Consider the following 15,605-nt stretch of genomic DNA (forward strand, 5'->3'; position numbering starts at 1 on the left):
CCTCCCTTCCACCTGGCGGCTCGGCTACAGCCTGTCAGACTCACTCCAGCAGCCACAGGGACCTCACTCGGGCTTCAGAACACGGACCTGCTATTCCCCACAAATCTCTCATCTCATAGTACGGGCCGAGGGCCCCCCAAGATATGCCCCTACTCCCCCCCTCACCTCCGTCCTCTCCCCCCTCACCTCCCGCCTGTCTCCCACTTGCCCATGGGCTGCTCCTCCCTGGGCATGCCAGGCACGCTCCTGCTGCTGTCCTCTGCACTTGCCCTCCCCTCTGTACCCGCAGGCTCTTCCCTCGGATATCCATATGGCTGGCTCTCTAAATTTCTTCGGGTGTCTTAGAGCGAGGCCTTCCCCGAGCACCCCCACAGCAGCACCCTGCATCTCTTTGCCCTGCATCCCTTCCTGTCACCACACTTGCTCTCCGTTGGCACCAGCGCCATCTGATGCAGCCCAGCTTTCCTTGTTTACTGTCTGCCTCTCTCCCCCAGGGCAGGGCATCATCAACCCCACACTCAGATGAAAGCCTGCCATATTTTAAGTGCTCATTAACTCCTCTGGTGGGATGAATGAACACAGGTAGACCCTTCTTTCTCCTCCTCCAGTTGCCTGCTGCTGTGTGTCATGTTTAGGTTGGGGAGGAATGAGTATCTTTCTGAGATGAAGTCCTCACTTTGGTCGTTAGACCTCAGTCTCCTATGACATTCTTTAGGTGACACAAACCTGGTCTTTCCTGGAGGTATTCCTCCACCCTACCGTCCGGGCTCCTGGGTACAGCAAAGCTCCTGGAGAAGCTGGGGTCCTATTTCAACCATTCAGTTGAAACACTCAGCCAGTCTGCCTCCAGGCACAGCAGTACACAGGACAGGCGCAACACTTCTAAGTCCCCCCCACCTACAGTGGCATTCACACTGCTCTGGCCACAGCAGCAGTCTGACTAGGTTTCACCGTCTAAACTGACGCAGCCACGAGGGGTGGTGTGTGCCACGCTGCCCTGTAACTAACAGACTGAGGAGTGCTGGGTAGAATTACTATTCTCTCCTAAATCTGGTGGGTTGTCCTGGAGGTTTTCCCCCATGCTTCCCCCGACACCTTTAACCATGTTTATTGTTCTCAAATGCATCCTTTCTCAAGATTGAAGCTTGTCCCAGTAACTTGTTCCTTATTTAAATTTCATGGGAACATTCTTTATTTCAACCATTCAGAAAAGGTACCTTGGGCAAGAGAGTTCCAGCTGACAGCAAATTAATGACTGTGATGCTGTGATTAGTTGAGATTTGTGGGTAAAATTGTAACATTTTCAGAACACCTCTCCTGGCTTTAGTACATCTGCATATCAATAGGCGTTCAGAGGTGGAGAGAAGTATGGCTTTAGGGCATTTGCATCATTCCTCAGGAGTCCAGAGAAGTTCATCTCCATATCAATGGGCAATTACCTGGGCAAGGAGGGCTGATCTGTGCTGGAGAGGTGAGGGGAGGGGTGGTTTTGCTTCTGCTGGAGCAGGAGAAAGAGAGATGGCCTGGGACTGCAGTTTGTGAGCAATAAATGGATTTTAAACTTTATTTCTCCCTTTGACTGACTAGGTTTTTAGAGGTATTTTGCCCCAGGATTTCCTCTCCCTGGACTTATAGGTTATAGCCTATGGAGGACCTGTCTGAGCATTTCCCCCTGTCAGAATCCTGATGCTGGCATCTTTTAGGAATGAGATAGGTCAAAAGGAGGCTGTGGATCAGCTGCCATAAGCCCTATATGAATGTGCAGAAATCTGTCTGTATTGTAATACTCAGTAATATGCTAATCAATTAAAATGATTTCTTTTTACTCATAATCTACTTAGCTTAAGTAAGCATCTCTCTCATGCTCCCCACTCAGGCACACAGAGTTATTTTAATAAAGTTTTAAGGCACAAAATAAATGAAAAGCTGAAGTGATCTAGACCATTCCAGTCCCTAAATGCAAAGTATTTATTACCTGAAAAAAAAAACCATAATTTAATCCTGAATTATTTGAATAAATGACTCAAAGTTTGTAATTTACTTTGCATGAGTAGAGAAATCTTAATGGGAGTTTCAATGAATACCAATACTTGAGCGGATTTATAAAATAAAACTTTTCAATCAACTGAACAGAGAGGAGGGGAAAAAAAATTAACACAAACAACAGTGATAAGATGCTAGGTATTGCTGCACATCTTTCCAAATTCTGGCTGAAAAGAAGTAATATTCTCTGTAATCCCCGGCAATGACTTTTGTGGGGGAAAGATTTCAAATAAACGTCTATTTGCTTTAGGTGAGCTTCACTGAATAGGCCTTATTTGATTTCAGATCCTCCTAAGGGAAGAGATTTCAGGATTTCCCGGTTGCAAAATGGAAAAGAACATTTTGCTGAATGTGTATGACATCATCTGGAGCAGCAAAAGGGCAGATGATCACGGGCGCCCTGCTTGTTGACAGTGGCTTCTTTACCTCCTCCATCTATTCTATTTCCAAATGTCAGAGTAGTCTGAAACCTTTCAGAGATTTACAGACTACAGAAGCAGAGGAAATATTAGGATAAATCCTTTAACTTTTGTGGAAGCTTTTAAATAATTAATAGAAGGGCTTTGGGATTTGCTATGTATCACAGTACAGGCACCCTAACATATACCATGTAAAGGCTAAACACAGTCTAACAACAAAGGGCACGAGGCCTCCTCTCCTAGAAAGTCAGTGGGCTGCCCTTTAGAATACATACTTGAGTCACAAATAAAGAGAATACTGGATTTGTGAAGGGGACTATAACGTAAAATTTAGTTTATCAATTAAAATCAAAATACTATATAATGAATGAAAATAGTAAACACAATCTTGGTTTCAAATACAATTTTTCTGCAAACTACTTGGTGTAGCTGTCATAATATTATATATAAAAACCAACAAAAATGTAAGCAAATTATTTTCAGGCTCATATTATAAAATGTTTTCTAATGTACTTAAAATACTAAAGCCACGTGGCTACACCAAATCATATTTAAAAGATCTTTCCTTTGACATATAGAATAGAGAAACTATTTCTCACAGTGACAAAATTAATTTTTTCTTTCTTATGAAAAACGCCTCAACCATCCCTTCCTGAGGAAATGTGAAGCAGTGTGAAAATGCTCTTACCTCATATTCAAAGTCCTCTGCTCTGTCTGCGTCAGCAGGTAAACTGGAAAGATACTCATTGTCCTCATAAAATTCGTGCTCCATTGGATGAAGAGAATGGCAGCTATGGGAATGTGGTAACATCACAGGAATGGATCAAAAGCGTTGTTTTCAGATTAAGACTGACTTTAGAATTTCACTTGAGTGTTCTCTGCCCTAAGACCTGAACGATCTAGCCTTTAAATGGACTGCAGCTCAGAAAGAGCAACTGCTTTTTTTTCCTCCCCCAAAATGAAGCCCATCCATCTGGTTTTCTGAGAGAATGTAAGGTAAAGCCCCTGGTCAGAGCTGCATGCTGCAAAATCTCTGACAGGCCACAGTGCTTCACTGATAACTCTCTGGCTGGCTTCTACTCCAGCCAGCGTGACTTGCTCCGTAATGGGGGTGTGGCATTAGCGAATGCTGTCTGCCCCAAAGGGGGTATTTGGTAACAAAGTACAACCACTTGCAAAACACACAGCTCCTAAGTGTTTGAAACATTTCCAAATGCAAGTATTTCTCATATTGTAAAATGCATTCACAGTGACCCCATTCCTTAAGACCTGCTTCCTCTCCCTTATTACCCACATGTTTCCTTCTTTGATAAAGGGCCTGTGCACGAACATTAAACAGCATTCATGGTGCTAACACACTGGAAACTCCTATAAGCCATAGGGTTTAATAATACCCAGTGACAGAGCCGATTAAGTAAAGGGAATGGGGGGCACCTGGGACAGGGTACCTGACTTTCATATAGCCTCCAATTTTGGGAAATGTTTTAAATAATTTATAGACATGCTTTCAAATTGCTGTGTGCTGTAATACACAGACTGCACTTTATACCACATGAAGGCTTAGCACAGTTTAACAGCAAAGGGTAAGGTCACCTCTGTTACTACAAGTCAGTGAAAAGGCCTAAGTGTAGTTGACTGAGCTGGTTGCAGGTGGGGACTCCACAGCCTGCCAGTGGGACGTAACAGAAAAACCGGAGGTACCAGTGTAAACAGTCCCCCTATCACCAGCTGCAGGGTGAGTGAGCCGTGTTCCGCTGCCTTCAAGTGGTCAGCGTAAATATTCTACCAGCCTCTTCCCACTGGTGCCTATGGCTGTCTGTGGCCCAAACAGCAAAAGCTGTGCACGCAGCACCTTGCTTGCTGGTCTACCAGGTAAATCCTCCTTGCATAGCTCTGGCCCAGCTCTTCAAAGCCTACTGGGCTGGGGAAATGTCCAAGCCTGCTATTTGGGGCATCTGATGTGTTTCCTGCAGGGCAGGAACATCTTATTCATTCAATAAACATTTATTGTCTACCAGAGCCAGGCCCTATGCCAAGTACTGGAAATCAACTGGTGCCCCAAATGCCACTCTTGTCCTATTCATTGGCTATGGCAGGAATGTGGGAATCTTATTGTGGTGTGATAACTAAGAGGAAATAGGGAAGCTGTTAGAGTACATGGAGGGGGTGTGCCTGTGCAGTCCCAGAGACTCTGCTGAAGAGGCTGCTCCCAGGCTGAGACCCACAGCACTTAGCAAGAATGACACAGCATACTCGTTAAGAGAGTGGGCCCTGGGCTCAGAAGCCCGGCCCTGTCACCTCATTGTCACATGCCCTTGGCCAAATTACTTAACATCTGTTTCCTCAGCTGTGACATGGGGACAGTAATAATATAATGCACTTCTTCACAAGGCTGAGGAGGGGACTAAATGAGTTAGTATATGCAGAACACTTGAAATATGACCTAAAGCATGTGCAGTTAGTTAACAAACGGTAGCTGTTACTCATTCAGGGAAGTTATTTATTGGAGGGCTGCCCTGCGCCAGGAAGCACCAATGACTATTACTTGTCTGCTGGCTTATGTATTGTTCATCTCCCCCCAGAATATAAACTTCAGGGGGGAGGTAGTGACCTTATTCTGGCTCCCAGTTTTGTGCCCAGCACCAAGCTCAGTGCCTGACATAAGGGATGGATGAATGAACAGTCCTAGCAAGACAGACAGAGTCCCTGCCTCCTGGAACTTGAAGTTTCAAGGGGTAGTTTCCCAAACATGGTTGCACATCAAAATTGCCTACAGAGATTTTTGAAAAATTCTGATGCCTGGGCCTCCCTCCAAAACCTCTTCAATAGCTGGCCCAACGGCGCATGGGGCATTGCACTGTATTGTCCTCCATATTTCCCAGGTGATGCTCATGTACACATGTGAACCATGAAATGGACTTACCAGGGAAGTGGCACAATCAGATCTGTGTTTTACAAAGTGGAGCAGGGATTGCAGAAGGCAAGCAGATGCAGTCCAAAGAGGCTACCTCCTTCATAAATCAAACTCTCCACAATGTTTGAGTATTTGCCAAGAGCTCCCAGAACAGAATAGATGGGCAAAACACCCTTTGATTAAAACATCTCTAATTGCCTTTAAATTAGGTAAAAATTGGAAAGAAATATTGCTTTAAGAGTTCGGTATTCCGTAGCTCTATACTTAGGCTCACTACCAGCCAGGATCTTTGGTTTACGTTTCAATATACTGGGTAATAGCTTTCTCTGGGGAATTGCACTTTAATTAATGTCCTATCTTTTCCTTTAAAGATGAGCAAAGCAAAAGAGTGACAGAGACAGTGGCGACCTAGAGAGGGGAAAACAGCATCAACAGGCCACTTCTGTGTCAGTCTTCCTGAGGTTTTCGGCAGCTTTGGTGAGAAAAGCTGTTTCCCTGACCAGTGCTCGGGGTAGCGGGAGGCTCCTGGGGACGGGAAATACGAAGACAGCTAATCAGCCAGAACTTCTCATTGCTCCTCAGCAGAATGACTCCGGGGCTGACGCACCTGGGTGGGTCAGGGAAGCAGCCGGCAGGGCCGGCGGGGAACTACTTGTAGACACAGTGGAGACACTTGCCAAACAAACCTGAGAACCTGCCTCTGTCACTGTCAACTTGCTAGTGTGACTGATTCTGTTCAACACCCACTTCAGCTGACGGACAGAAACAAACAGGGCTTTGGAGAGAGGACTGAACATACCTGTCTGAGAGCAGGAACGGACAGATGTCTGGCACCGGGGGGGTCGGCAGCCTGAGTTTGGCCAGGGCCATGACGTGCTCAAAGGTGATGTCCGTCTGGGTGCTGGCGTGCGTGACCGGCACTGCGGGGGCCATTCCGCAGGCCGGTTTACCGAGAGGCGTTCGCCTCAGCACCTGCACCACGATGGGCTCCTTGGCGTTTCGAAAAGCTTCCACTGCCTCTCCATGGGTGGCCTTGGAGAGAGCTTTCCCGTTGACCTGCAAAGACAGGAGGACACCGCTCACCACGGAGGAAAGAAGACAGAGGCTGTCGTGACAGATGCATAAAAGGTGGGGAGGGGAGACTTGAACCCACGGATAGGAATTTGATAAAGGGTCACCAACACGGGGAGGTGAAGGTGATTAGGAAAACAGTGATTCTGTCTTTAGGAGGCACACCTTCAGAATTATCAGTAAAGATTTTAAAATCTAAACAACACATCAGCCTCAGAAAATGTCCGTCAAAATCTGCAGATAAGTAGAAATGTTAAGTTTTTCCTCTTTTTTTATTATGATCAATTGATCTCTGGGTGGGATTTTCAATATTTAATCAAAGTCTTACTGGCCTGAAATCTAATTTTTTAAGGATATTGTCAAATTTCTTTTATATTCATCATCTTTTTATCTAAGATGCTGCTGCTATTATGTATATTTATCTAAATCCTTGCCATTCAAAGTGTGGTCTGAGGACCAGCCGGATAAGCATCACCCGTGAGATGCAGAATCCCTGGCCCCACCCCAGACCTGCCGAGTCGCAACTGGCATTTTAACAAGACCCCAGCTGATTTATAAGCCCATGAGAGGGTCGCTGCCCCAACACCTCTGAGTGAATGCACAGCTGCCCTTGGCCCCTCATGCGTTTCCATTACAGCTCTCCCAGGTCTGACATCCCAGAGAAAGAGGTGACGTGCCCCTCGGCCCCCACTGCTGCTTCTCAGCAGGACCAGTCACTGGCAGTTGGGAGAGAAAAATTATTCTTGCTGGGACACACTGCCATGCCTACTTAGTAAGGGCCAGCGGTGTTCCCCAGCCAACCCTGCATTGCTGAAACCTTCTCAAAGGGCAGTGTAGACTGCTCTCTATAGTCATCAATTTACCCCCCCCAAATGGGTCCTGATGCCACAGCTTCTGAGTGGAAGTTATGTTTTAATAAAGGAGTATAGCATCCTGAAACAGCTTCACCACTCCTACCCCAAATGAAGCAATAATGCTGGCTTTTGTAAACAGGAAGAGATGCTTGTGGGCACAGTACTGTGCTCAAAACCCCTAAAATCATACCATTTCTACTACGAAGCCACCTGTCTGTTGTGAGGCTCTGATAACTGCGATGCATCAGCAAATCCTCAGAGACCCCTGGGTGCTCTACAAAGCAGAGAAGGGAGTCAGTGAGAGGCTGCTGACATTCCAGCGAGCACATTCTCTGTCTCTGAGCAGACCAGCAGTATGTGTGTGCTCAGAGCCAGTGTGGGACGTTCAGGGCTAAATGACACAATGCCAGGTAGAAATTGTCACGTCACGTAGAGACAGGCTAAATGACCTGGAGGAGCTAATGTACTCAGTGGACCCTGAAAGAGTTAATGTCCCTTCAAAAATTGAGCAATTAAGATTCCTCACCAGCAAAACACGTCCCAGCACAGTTCTTGAGTCGCTAGTAAGAAACTTCAGTGGGAGACTCGAGTGGGTACCTCCCAGTGCGCACACACTCACTAACGTGTACCCTCTCTGATTCTCTTCTCTATGCACTGAACTTGAAAATCACCACCGAGCCTTCACTGGCACGACCTTGGGATGAGATGATGGACCTGGGCATGTGTGTGTGTGTGTGTGAGCATGGGATGCCACAGACACCACCACTCCCTCCTCGAGCCCCTGTCAGGCAACAGGTGCTCTGGGCCACGGGCACCACTCTCTCCCTTGAACACATGCAGCTGGCCAATGAGAGAGAAGTTCCAGAATGGAAAAGCACAACCTAAAACCTGGCCCCTCATGTTGAATGGCGTCACCCTCTACGCATCACACTGTGGTCAGCATTTATCAATTCCAGGGGCGTGGGAGATGATGCAGAGCTAGAGGGGACGGCTCTGTCAGAATCTACGTGGTAGGGAGAAATTGCTTCCCAGGCTTCTCTCCCCACAGTGTTCCTTCAGCTTAGGGAGGATCCACTCCGGGAGGGTCTCACACCCTTCCTTCTCTGAAGAGTACCCTCGGTCATAACCTGCGAGCAACTGCTCAAAACCTACTGGTACTCTGTCCGTATCTTACCTTTCCCTATAGGCCTTGCATCTAGAGAAACCCCTAAGAGTGGCAGAATGGAAGGAGTCAGCACCCTTTTTGAGGGAACTTCAAGCAATATCTGAGAGTAAAGGGAAAAATAATTTGTGGCCAGGTCTTCCAGTCATCCATTAAATCCTTCTAATGTATAAATTAGATGTCCTTAAGTGGGCAGACAGATGCCATTATTTTATTTCCTCTCCATGGCGGCTCAGCACCTTGCCTACAATCTTGGCACACCTCTGCTTCTTATTTGTTTTAATGAGCTTCAAAGCAAGAATATTTTTTTAAATGAGTTCCTTATTGATAAAGGCTGTTTATTTTATGTTTCTATAGGCTAAGTAATATTATTTTTGCAAAATCCAGAAAAGTATGACTATTTCCACAGAAACACAAAAGTTACTGAAGAGTATTTTAGGTTGTGGAATCTTATCATAATGATTAGTGATATTAGTATTCACACTGTAAGATCAATAGCTATTGATTCTAAGACCGGCACATTCATTCATTTACAAGCATGGCATTTATATGCAAATTTCGTATTTTTGCTTTAAAGACAGTCAAATACAATCTTAAAAAAGGACAGTCAATATAATCTCAAATATCTTACTTCCCATTGGGAATGCTCTTTTCTTCCAGTTATGCAGCTGACCTCTATTTTCATAAGCTGTTTAATATCTCTCAAAGTAAAGAAGTCTATGACCTTTGAAGGCTCCACATGATCCTGTAGAAAATGCAAGAAGCCCTGATGATAAAAAACACTGTTTTTTTGTTTTTCTTTTTACTTCACTTGAAGTTCATCAACATACTGTTAGCCTACCAAAAGGTCACCGTTTTATAAATTATGCCTTTCACAACCAAAAAGAATGGCTTAATTGGAATTTTCTGGCAGTTGTTTTGCTCAGTTGTCAGTTACACCTAAGGAGAAGCATGACACTGGGAGAATTTTCTAAGGTTTTAATCCTACAGAAAAGCTTTGTAGTAAATTCACAAATAAGTTAGTAGCAAAGCTTTGTTTTTTTCCCAAGTGCTGAGATCCTGCACCAGCAACAAGGTGTTTGGTATTTCACGGCGCAGCAGCCTCATCACACACAGTCTTGTCATCATACTCTTTCCCTCCCTCCTGTCCTGGCTTCTCACCCCTACTTCTTCCCTCTCTCCCTGCTCCTCTCCCTCTTAGTTTTGGTTTTGTGTCGACAACATACAATTTTTTACTTTTTATGAAAGCAGACTAGAGATGGAGAAGCCCTCTGTCAAAGGTATCTTATGCAATATAGGTAGTTAAAGGGGCGGTTCCAAGCGGTCCCAGGTCTTTCCATTCTCTCCTCGTACAAGGAGTGGGGCAGACGTACCAGAGAAGTACAGGGACGCTGATGTTCAGGTAGAAAACCCGAATCAGGAGGGTTGGGAGCAAAACTGATGGGAAGACGTGGAAGGCAACTGGAAATGCTCACGTACTGTGGGTTTTGAGTTTGAAGTTGACACGTGGAAGGGTTTCAAGAAGGCTGCCAATCTGATTTAACATCGGCATAGAGACAGAAACCAAGGGGTGAGAGGTGAGAGTGTCATAGCAACCAGGAGACATACACACGGTGGTTCCCTCTAATGTGATACCATCTGGCATTTTGATAACTGTGGCCGGAACTGACTTAGTTCTACTACGGCCGACAACTAGCATGTCAATGTCACTGAAGTGACTCATGTGACTGACACTTGGTAAGAGGCCAGCGGTCCCAGAGTGAGGCGGCCGGGCTCTGGACTGGTAAGTAAGCCACCTGATTTGAGGTAAAGGAGAAAGCAGGTGCATTCTGCATAAAGAAGGTGTCAGAACAAGCAACAGCATTAAAGAGAAAAGGGAGATGCCAGTGATAGAAGTTCAGGATAGAGACACGTGGTTGTCCTCATAAAAACTGAATTTGGGATCGGAAGCAAGTGGAAGGAAGTCTTAATCATTACCAAAGAACTAACAAATAAACAGGTGATTGGGGATCATTAGAAAAACTGATCCTAGGGCCCTTTTCTGAAAAGGTTTCCCCCCCATCCCTGTGCATATCGACTCTGTTGGCAAGTTGAACTTACACACATTTTTGCAGACATGAAAAGATAAACATCTTGTTTCTAAAAAGTTATTTTCTATTTTACTGATAGGGGTAAGCAGAGAGGAGAAAAACCGTCACTTTTTAGCAATCAAGGCACAAAAAGTGTGAATCCATTTGTTGTGGCAGATGGGCTAATTAACCCATAAGCAACTTGTGAATGTTAAGTAAAGAATATAGCTTTTCATCTGTAAACCATATCACAGCAATGCTTGATGAGGCTTCTGTTTAACGAACAATCTACCCTCTTGGATAAACTGCCAAATCTGGACCCCTTGTCAACAACCTCCCCGGAGTGACTGGCCGCCTCAGCTTGGATACGAGCTGCTCTCCTTTGATTATTTCTCCGAAACCAGCCACGTGCAAAATTTTCTTGAGTATCAGAAAACAAACAGGCTTGTCTTTTTTTTTTCCCTTTGAAGTGCAAACAAGTACACGAATAACCAAGTCACCCTGGTGAGTTGCCATTTCCAGAGTCAGCTGTTCAGGAATGATGAGAGTTCTTTTGAAAAATAAGAGCTTTTATGCACTACACCTTTCCTAGGGAGAGTACATGGAGGAATACGCAATACAGGTACAGAATATCAAGGCTTATGTAAGCTGATATAGCCCAATTTCAATTTGAGAAAAAATATAAAGCGTTTGAATATTTTTTTAATGTTCACAAAATATTTATCCATTCATCTATTTATTCATTTATTTTCAGCTTTATTGAGGTATAGATGACAAAACTGTAAGACATTTAACATGTACATTGTGTTGACTTGATATGTGTATATATTGTGAAAAGATTCCAACCATCTAGTTCATAGACATATCCAGCATCTTGTCCATCAATTAATTAATTAATTGTGTGCAGGAACATTGAAGTTCTACTACACACATTTCAATTATATAATACAGTGTCACCAACAAGAGTCACCGTGCTTCACGGTAGATCTCCAGTCCGGAGTATCGTGGCTCTGGGTGGGCAGGATGCTTCACAGGCTCTCCACCCTCACAAGTAACTGTGGAGCTAATTTTGATTAAAGGTCCCTATGTGAATGTGGGTCAAATTCTCTATTTGATAGTTAGGGAGGTGTTGGAAAAACGTGGTCAGGTAACATTTTCTAGAAGGAGGAAATAATATTTCAGCTGCTGCTACAGTGTTTGGCATGGAAGGGATTTAAAATAATCTGCATCCTATGTTCATTAATATGCTTGTCATAAACGATTTCCAAGTCGATGTTAAGGAATTTAAGCACACAAGTATTCTTTCTAAACTTTGGTATGTTTAATCCTCTGTGGACATCTGTTATATAAATTGAGTGTAACACAGTATGAAAATATTTATAGCAAAAGGGACTCACAGACTGGGAACTGCGCAAAACTATATGAAGAAAATCTTGTTGATATGAAGAAACCCTAGATTTGGAAGGAGTAAAGTTAATTTTGGCCAATTTTTAAAATGTTAATGCACAAAGCAATCACAGGTTTGCCATAATCACGTAGTTTTAGAAGGTAAGAACATTAGAGATGTTGGAAGTCTCTGTACCAGTGTTCTGTTTTTTTCAAACCTACTCCTGGACTTCTGGAAGAGAACGCGGTAATTACCACCTGCGATGTGATAAGCAGACTTAACCCAAAGTGGCCCTGGGCCGCCTTGGGCTCATCTGGACTGCCAGGGGCAGGAGCCTCATCTTCCTAGTGTGTGGAGCTGTTGCGCTCTGAGCTCCACAGATCCCTGAGCCGAGAGGCTGTCATTCCCAGACACATGGAGAGCACCGACTTGCACCCCAGACAGCCTGGACCTCCTGCGGTTTGCTTCCTTACTGACAATGTTCCCTGAAGAGACAGCCACCGGCAGGGTGCGGTCCCTCCACCGAAGTACAGACCCACAGCATGCCCAGCGGGTTGGGACCCTGCGAGACTGTCCTCTGCCTGACTGGCATGTTTCTCCACTGAGGGCCTTTGTCTAGCCTATGACTTGTGACACTGTAGGACTTACTCTCAGCAACCTTGCGTGACACAATACACGGTTACAACCCGAAGAACTGAAGATGTAACAAATGCTTCCGCACATGTAACGGTCATGAACGGCAGACTCCCTGTAACAGAACGAGAGACTCAGAAGCTGATGGTTGAGGTTGGCTGAGGATGATGCTGGGGTCCCAACAGGACAGCCTGCTGCCAGAGGGTAACTGATTCCTGTCACCGGGTGACTGATGGTGAGGTGTTTCCAAACGCAAGCAAGACTCATCTTCAGCTTTTCTTATTAAGATGTATTAGACCCATTATTTGTGGATTTACCCAAACTCTTCCTGAAACAACTTCTCCAGTTTGGGAAATCCTGGGGATGTGTCCCTCATGATTGCTTTTCCTTCTCTTACCTTTTCTCTGTCATTTTTTAATATCCTGTCTTCTGTAATCGTTTCTTCCCTCCCTCCCAGAGCCACCCTTCTCTCCTAAGCTTTCCCTTCTGGGATCTAACAAACATGAAGAGTGTTGATTTGCATGAATTATTCCTGTTATTAAGGAACAGGTTATGATACGCTTTGATTCTTACTAAGGAACTTATAAATGAAGTTATTTTCCCTCACCGTAATGAAAGAAGTGGAGGTTTCTTCTGTTTGCCCCAAGACCTGGTGGCATTTGGTTCGTGCCTCGGATCCACAGTCCACTCTTCTCTACCGAGCTCTGGTCCTGGGGTGTGGACCACTGCCTACCGTTCACAGGGTCCCGGCTTTGTGCGTTTGCTTTGGTGCAGCCAGTGCTAAGAGAGCTAGGATTCTGAGTCTTTACCCGGCCCCTCCGCACCTGCTCTCAGGACAGCACCCTGCCACGTTCTGTCCCCTCATCCCCCTGCGCCCTGCCTGCGGGGCCCTGAGTAGTAAGGACTTGTCTTTACATCGCCATTCCCTACATTTTTCCTCTTAATTCTTCTCACACCTCTGTAAGTTCTTCTGTATTAAACTTCCTTCAAGTAAACACTTTGTGTATACCTTCCATTTCCTTCTGGGACCCTGACAGACACAACTAGAAAAGGAAATTCCTCTGATTTAAACAATAACAACAACAAAAATACGATAAAGGCTGAAACTTACCCTCTTTGCAAATTAACTTTACTATTAAAAAAGAATCACATGAAAAATACAATCTCTAGCTTCTGGTGTTTGGCAAGTCATACAGTTTTAAGAGCGCACTGAAATAGAACTTTTATTGAGCTCATACAGAAAATGCAAAGTTTTCATATATTTGACGTGTACCGCTATTTTATAGTGTCTCCCTCGGTTCGCCTTTGTCTAGCGTTTGCTCTTGATTACATTCAGGGTCTGTATTCTCGGCAGGAATGCCTAGAAGTGGTGCTGTGTCTTTCTCAGTCTGTCCTACCAGGAAGAAAATAACAATGGCTTGTCCATTTTAGTGATGTAAACCTTGATGGAGTGTATATGTGTGCGCAGGTGAGTCAGAGAGAGAATAAGATAAATCAAATATAACACATTAATGTTAAAATTTGGGAAGCCTAGATGACAGGTAATTGAGGATTCTTTGTGCTACTCTTGCAATGCTTTGTTAAGCCTGAAATTATGTCAAAGTGTTTCAAAATATTGCTATGCTTATTACTATGTAAGAATGGATCTGTGTTGTGATCACTATAAGAAATTGTGATCTTATAGTTAAGTAATAACTATAAGAAATTGATGGATACAGAGCTTCTTCAAAGTTTGTTTTTATACTTATATATCATTAGAGAAACAAACTCCCCCTCTGCACTCAATGTCTTTTTCTTGTACGCGTGTACACGTACACATGTGCGTGCACACACACACACACACACCCTACAGCAAAAAGCACAGATTGGTATCACCAACTTAATCATTGTCATAACAATTCATCGACTGAATATCACCTGAATTCCTGTTCTCCTCCAAGCTGAGCTATTTAAAAAGATAGATGGCTGCCTTCTGGCTAATTGTGGGAGTTCTTTCATTACTATAAAAAGACTTTTTATATCTCAAGTGACTCCATAAGCGGTGAAAAATGACTTGAAGTCTTTGGAGAAGAGTTCACTGATGAAATGGTAGGATAATAACTACTTACTGACCTTTCACTTCCTAAGATAATACTAAGCTGATGTAGCTGATTATTAATAAACTTATCTATTGAGGTTTGACATATCAGATCTGAGTATGTTAAAGTTAATGAGAAATTCTCACAGAGACAAAATTTTCTGCAACAGGCTCAAGGATGAAAGACATGAGGTAAATATGGAGCAAATGCTGTGAAAATGAACTCAAACCATTTGATTCGAAAGAAACTTTGCTGTAATTACATGATCCAGACTGTCTTTAAAAATGAGTATAAACTGCATCAGCGACTTGGTCAGAGCTGCTCACCTTTCTCATCCACTGAACATGGGAAACGTGCTCTTTGCCCTGGAATGAGCATTCTTGGTCCCGTTTTTATTTTGAGAGCACGTACAGATCTAATGAACATAACCTTGAGTCTCAGTCCTGCTGACTTGATGCCAGAGAAGTGCTGAACACAGCTATCTGTTGAATGAAAGCCTAAAGTGCCCCACAGTTACTACCGATAAGGCACAAGATGGCGAGTTACTGGTAACAGGGCATCTGTCACGACAGCACCAGACGCTGCGGACATCCTACCACAGGTCCTTTGAACCTGCCTGTAGGAGCGGTCCAGTGCCTCACTATTTAAATGCTTCTGTGCAAAAGACATTAAATCACAAGAAAGTGTTCTGTCCAGTCCTGTAGCTGAAGGGCCCCAAACCATGCTTGCCACATACTTGGTGCTCAACAAATACAGTTCGATGCCATTTCATGGTATTTCTCTATCAAAAACCATGTTAAAGCCAATGTGACTAGATTGGCCACTAAAGTTTTTCACTGCCCAGCCCCATTTTGTAGCCCAGTAACCTATATTATTCCTTGTATTCAACACTATCGTATAAATTATTTGGGGGGCATGCAAATGCATAATTCAATATTGTACAAAAACACGGGTGTGGACATCACTCAGAGCTGG

General features: G+C 44.2%; 1 protein-coding gene across 3 annotated transcripts in view; it reads right to left on the minus strand.

The window, feature by feature from the left end:
- Positions 1-15,605, minus strand: part of PDZRN4 (PDZ domain containing ring finger 4) — a 296,728-nt gene that overhangs the window by 42,710 nt on the left and 238,413 nt on the right. For all 3 annotated transcript variants that reach the window (XM_073222672.1, XM_073222673.1, XM_017641245.3), the window contains 2 exons: positions 6,176-6,432; positions 3,151-3,253 (listed from right to left, as the gene is read on the minus strand). In XM_073222672.1, coding sequence (XP_073078773.1) covers positions 3,151-3,253; positions 6,176-6,432 — 360 coding nt within the window. The remainder of the gene's footprint in view (positions 1-3,150; positions 3,254-6,175; positions 6,433-15,605) is intronic.

The sequence above is a fragment of the Manis javanica genome, chromosome 15, assembly GCF_040802235.1.
Source record: "Manis javanica isolate MJ-LG chromosome 15, MJ_LKY, whole genome shotgun sequence".
NCBI lineage: Eukaryota > Metazoa > Chordata > Mammalia > Pholidota > Manidae > Manis > Manis javanica.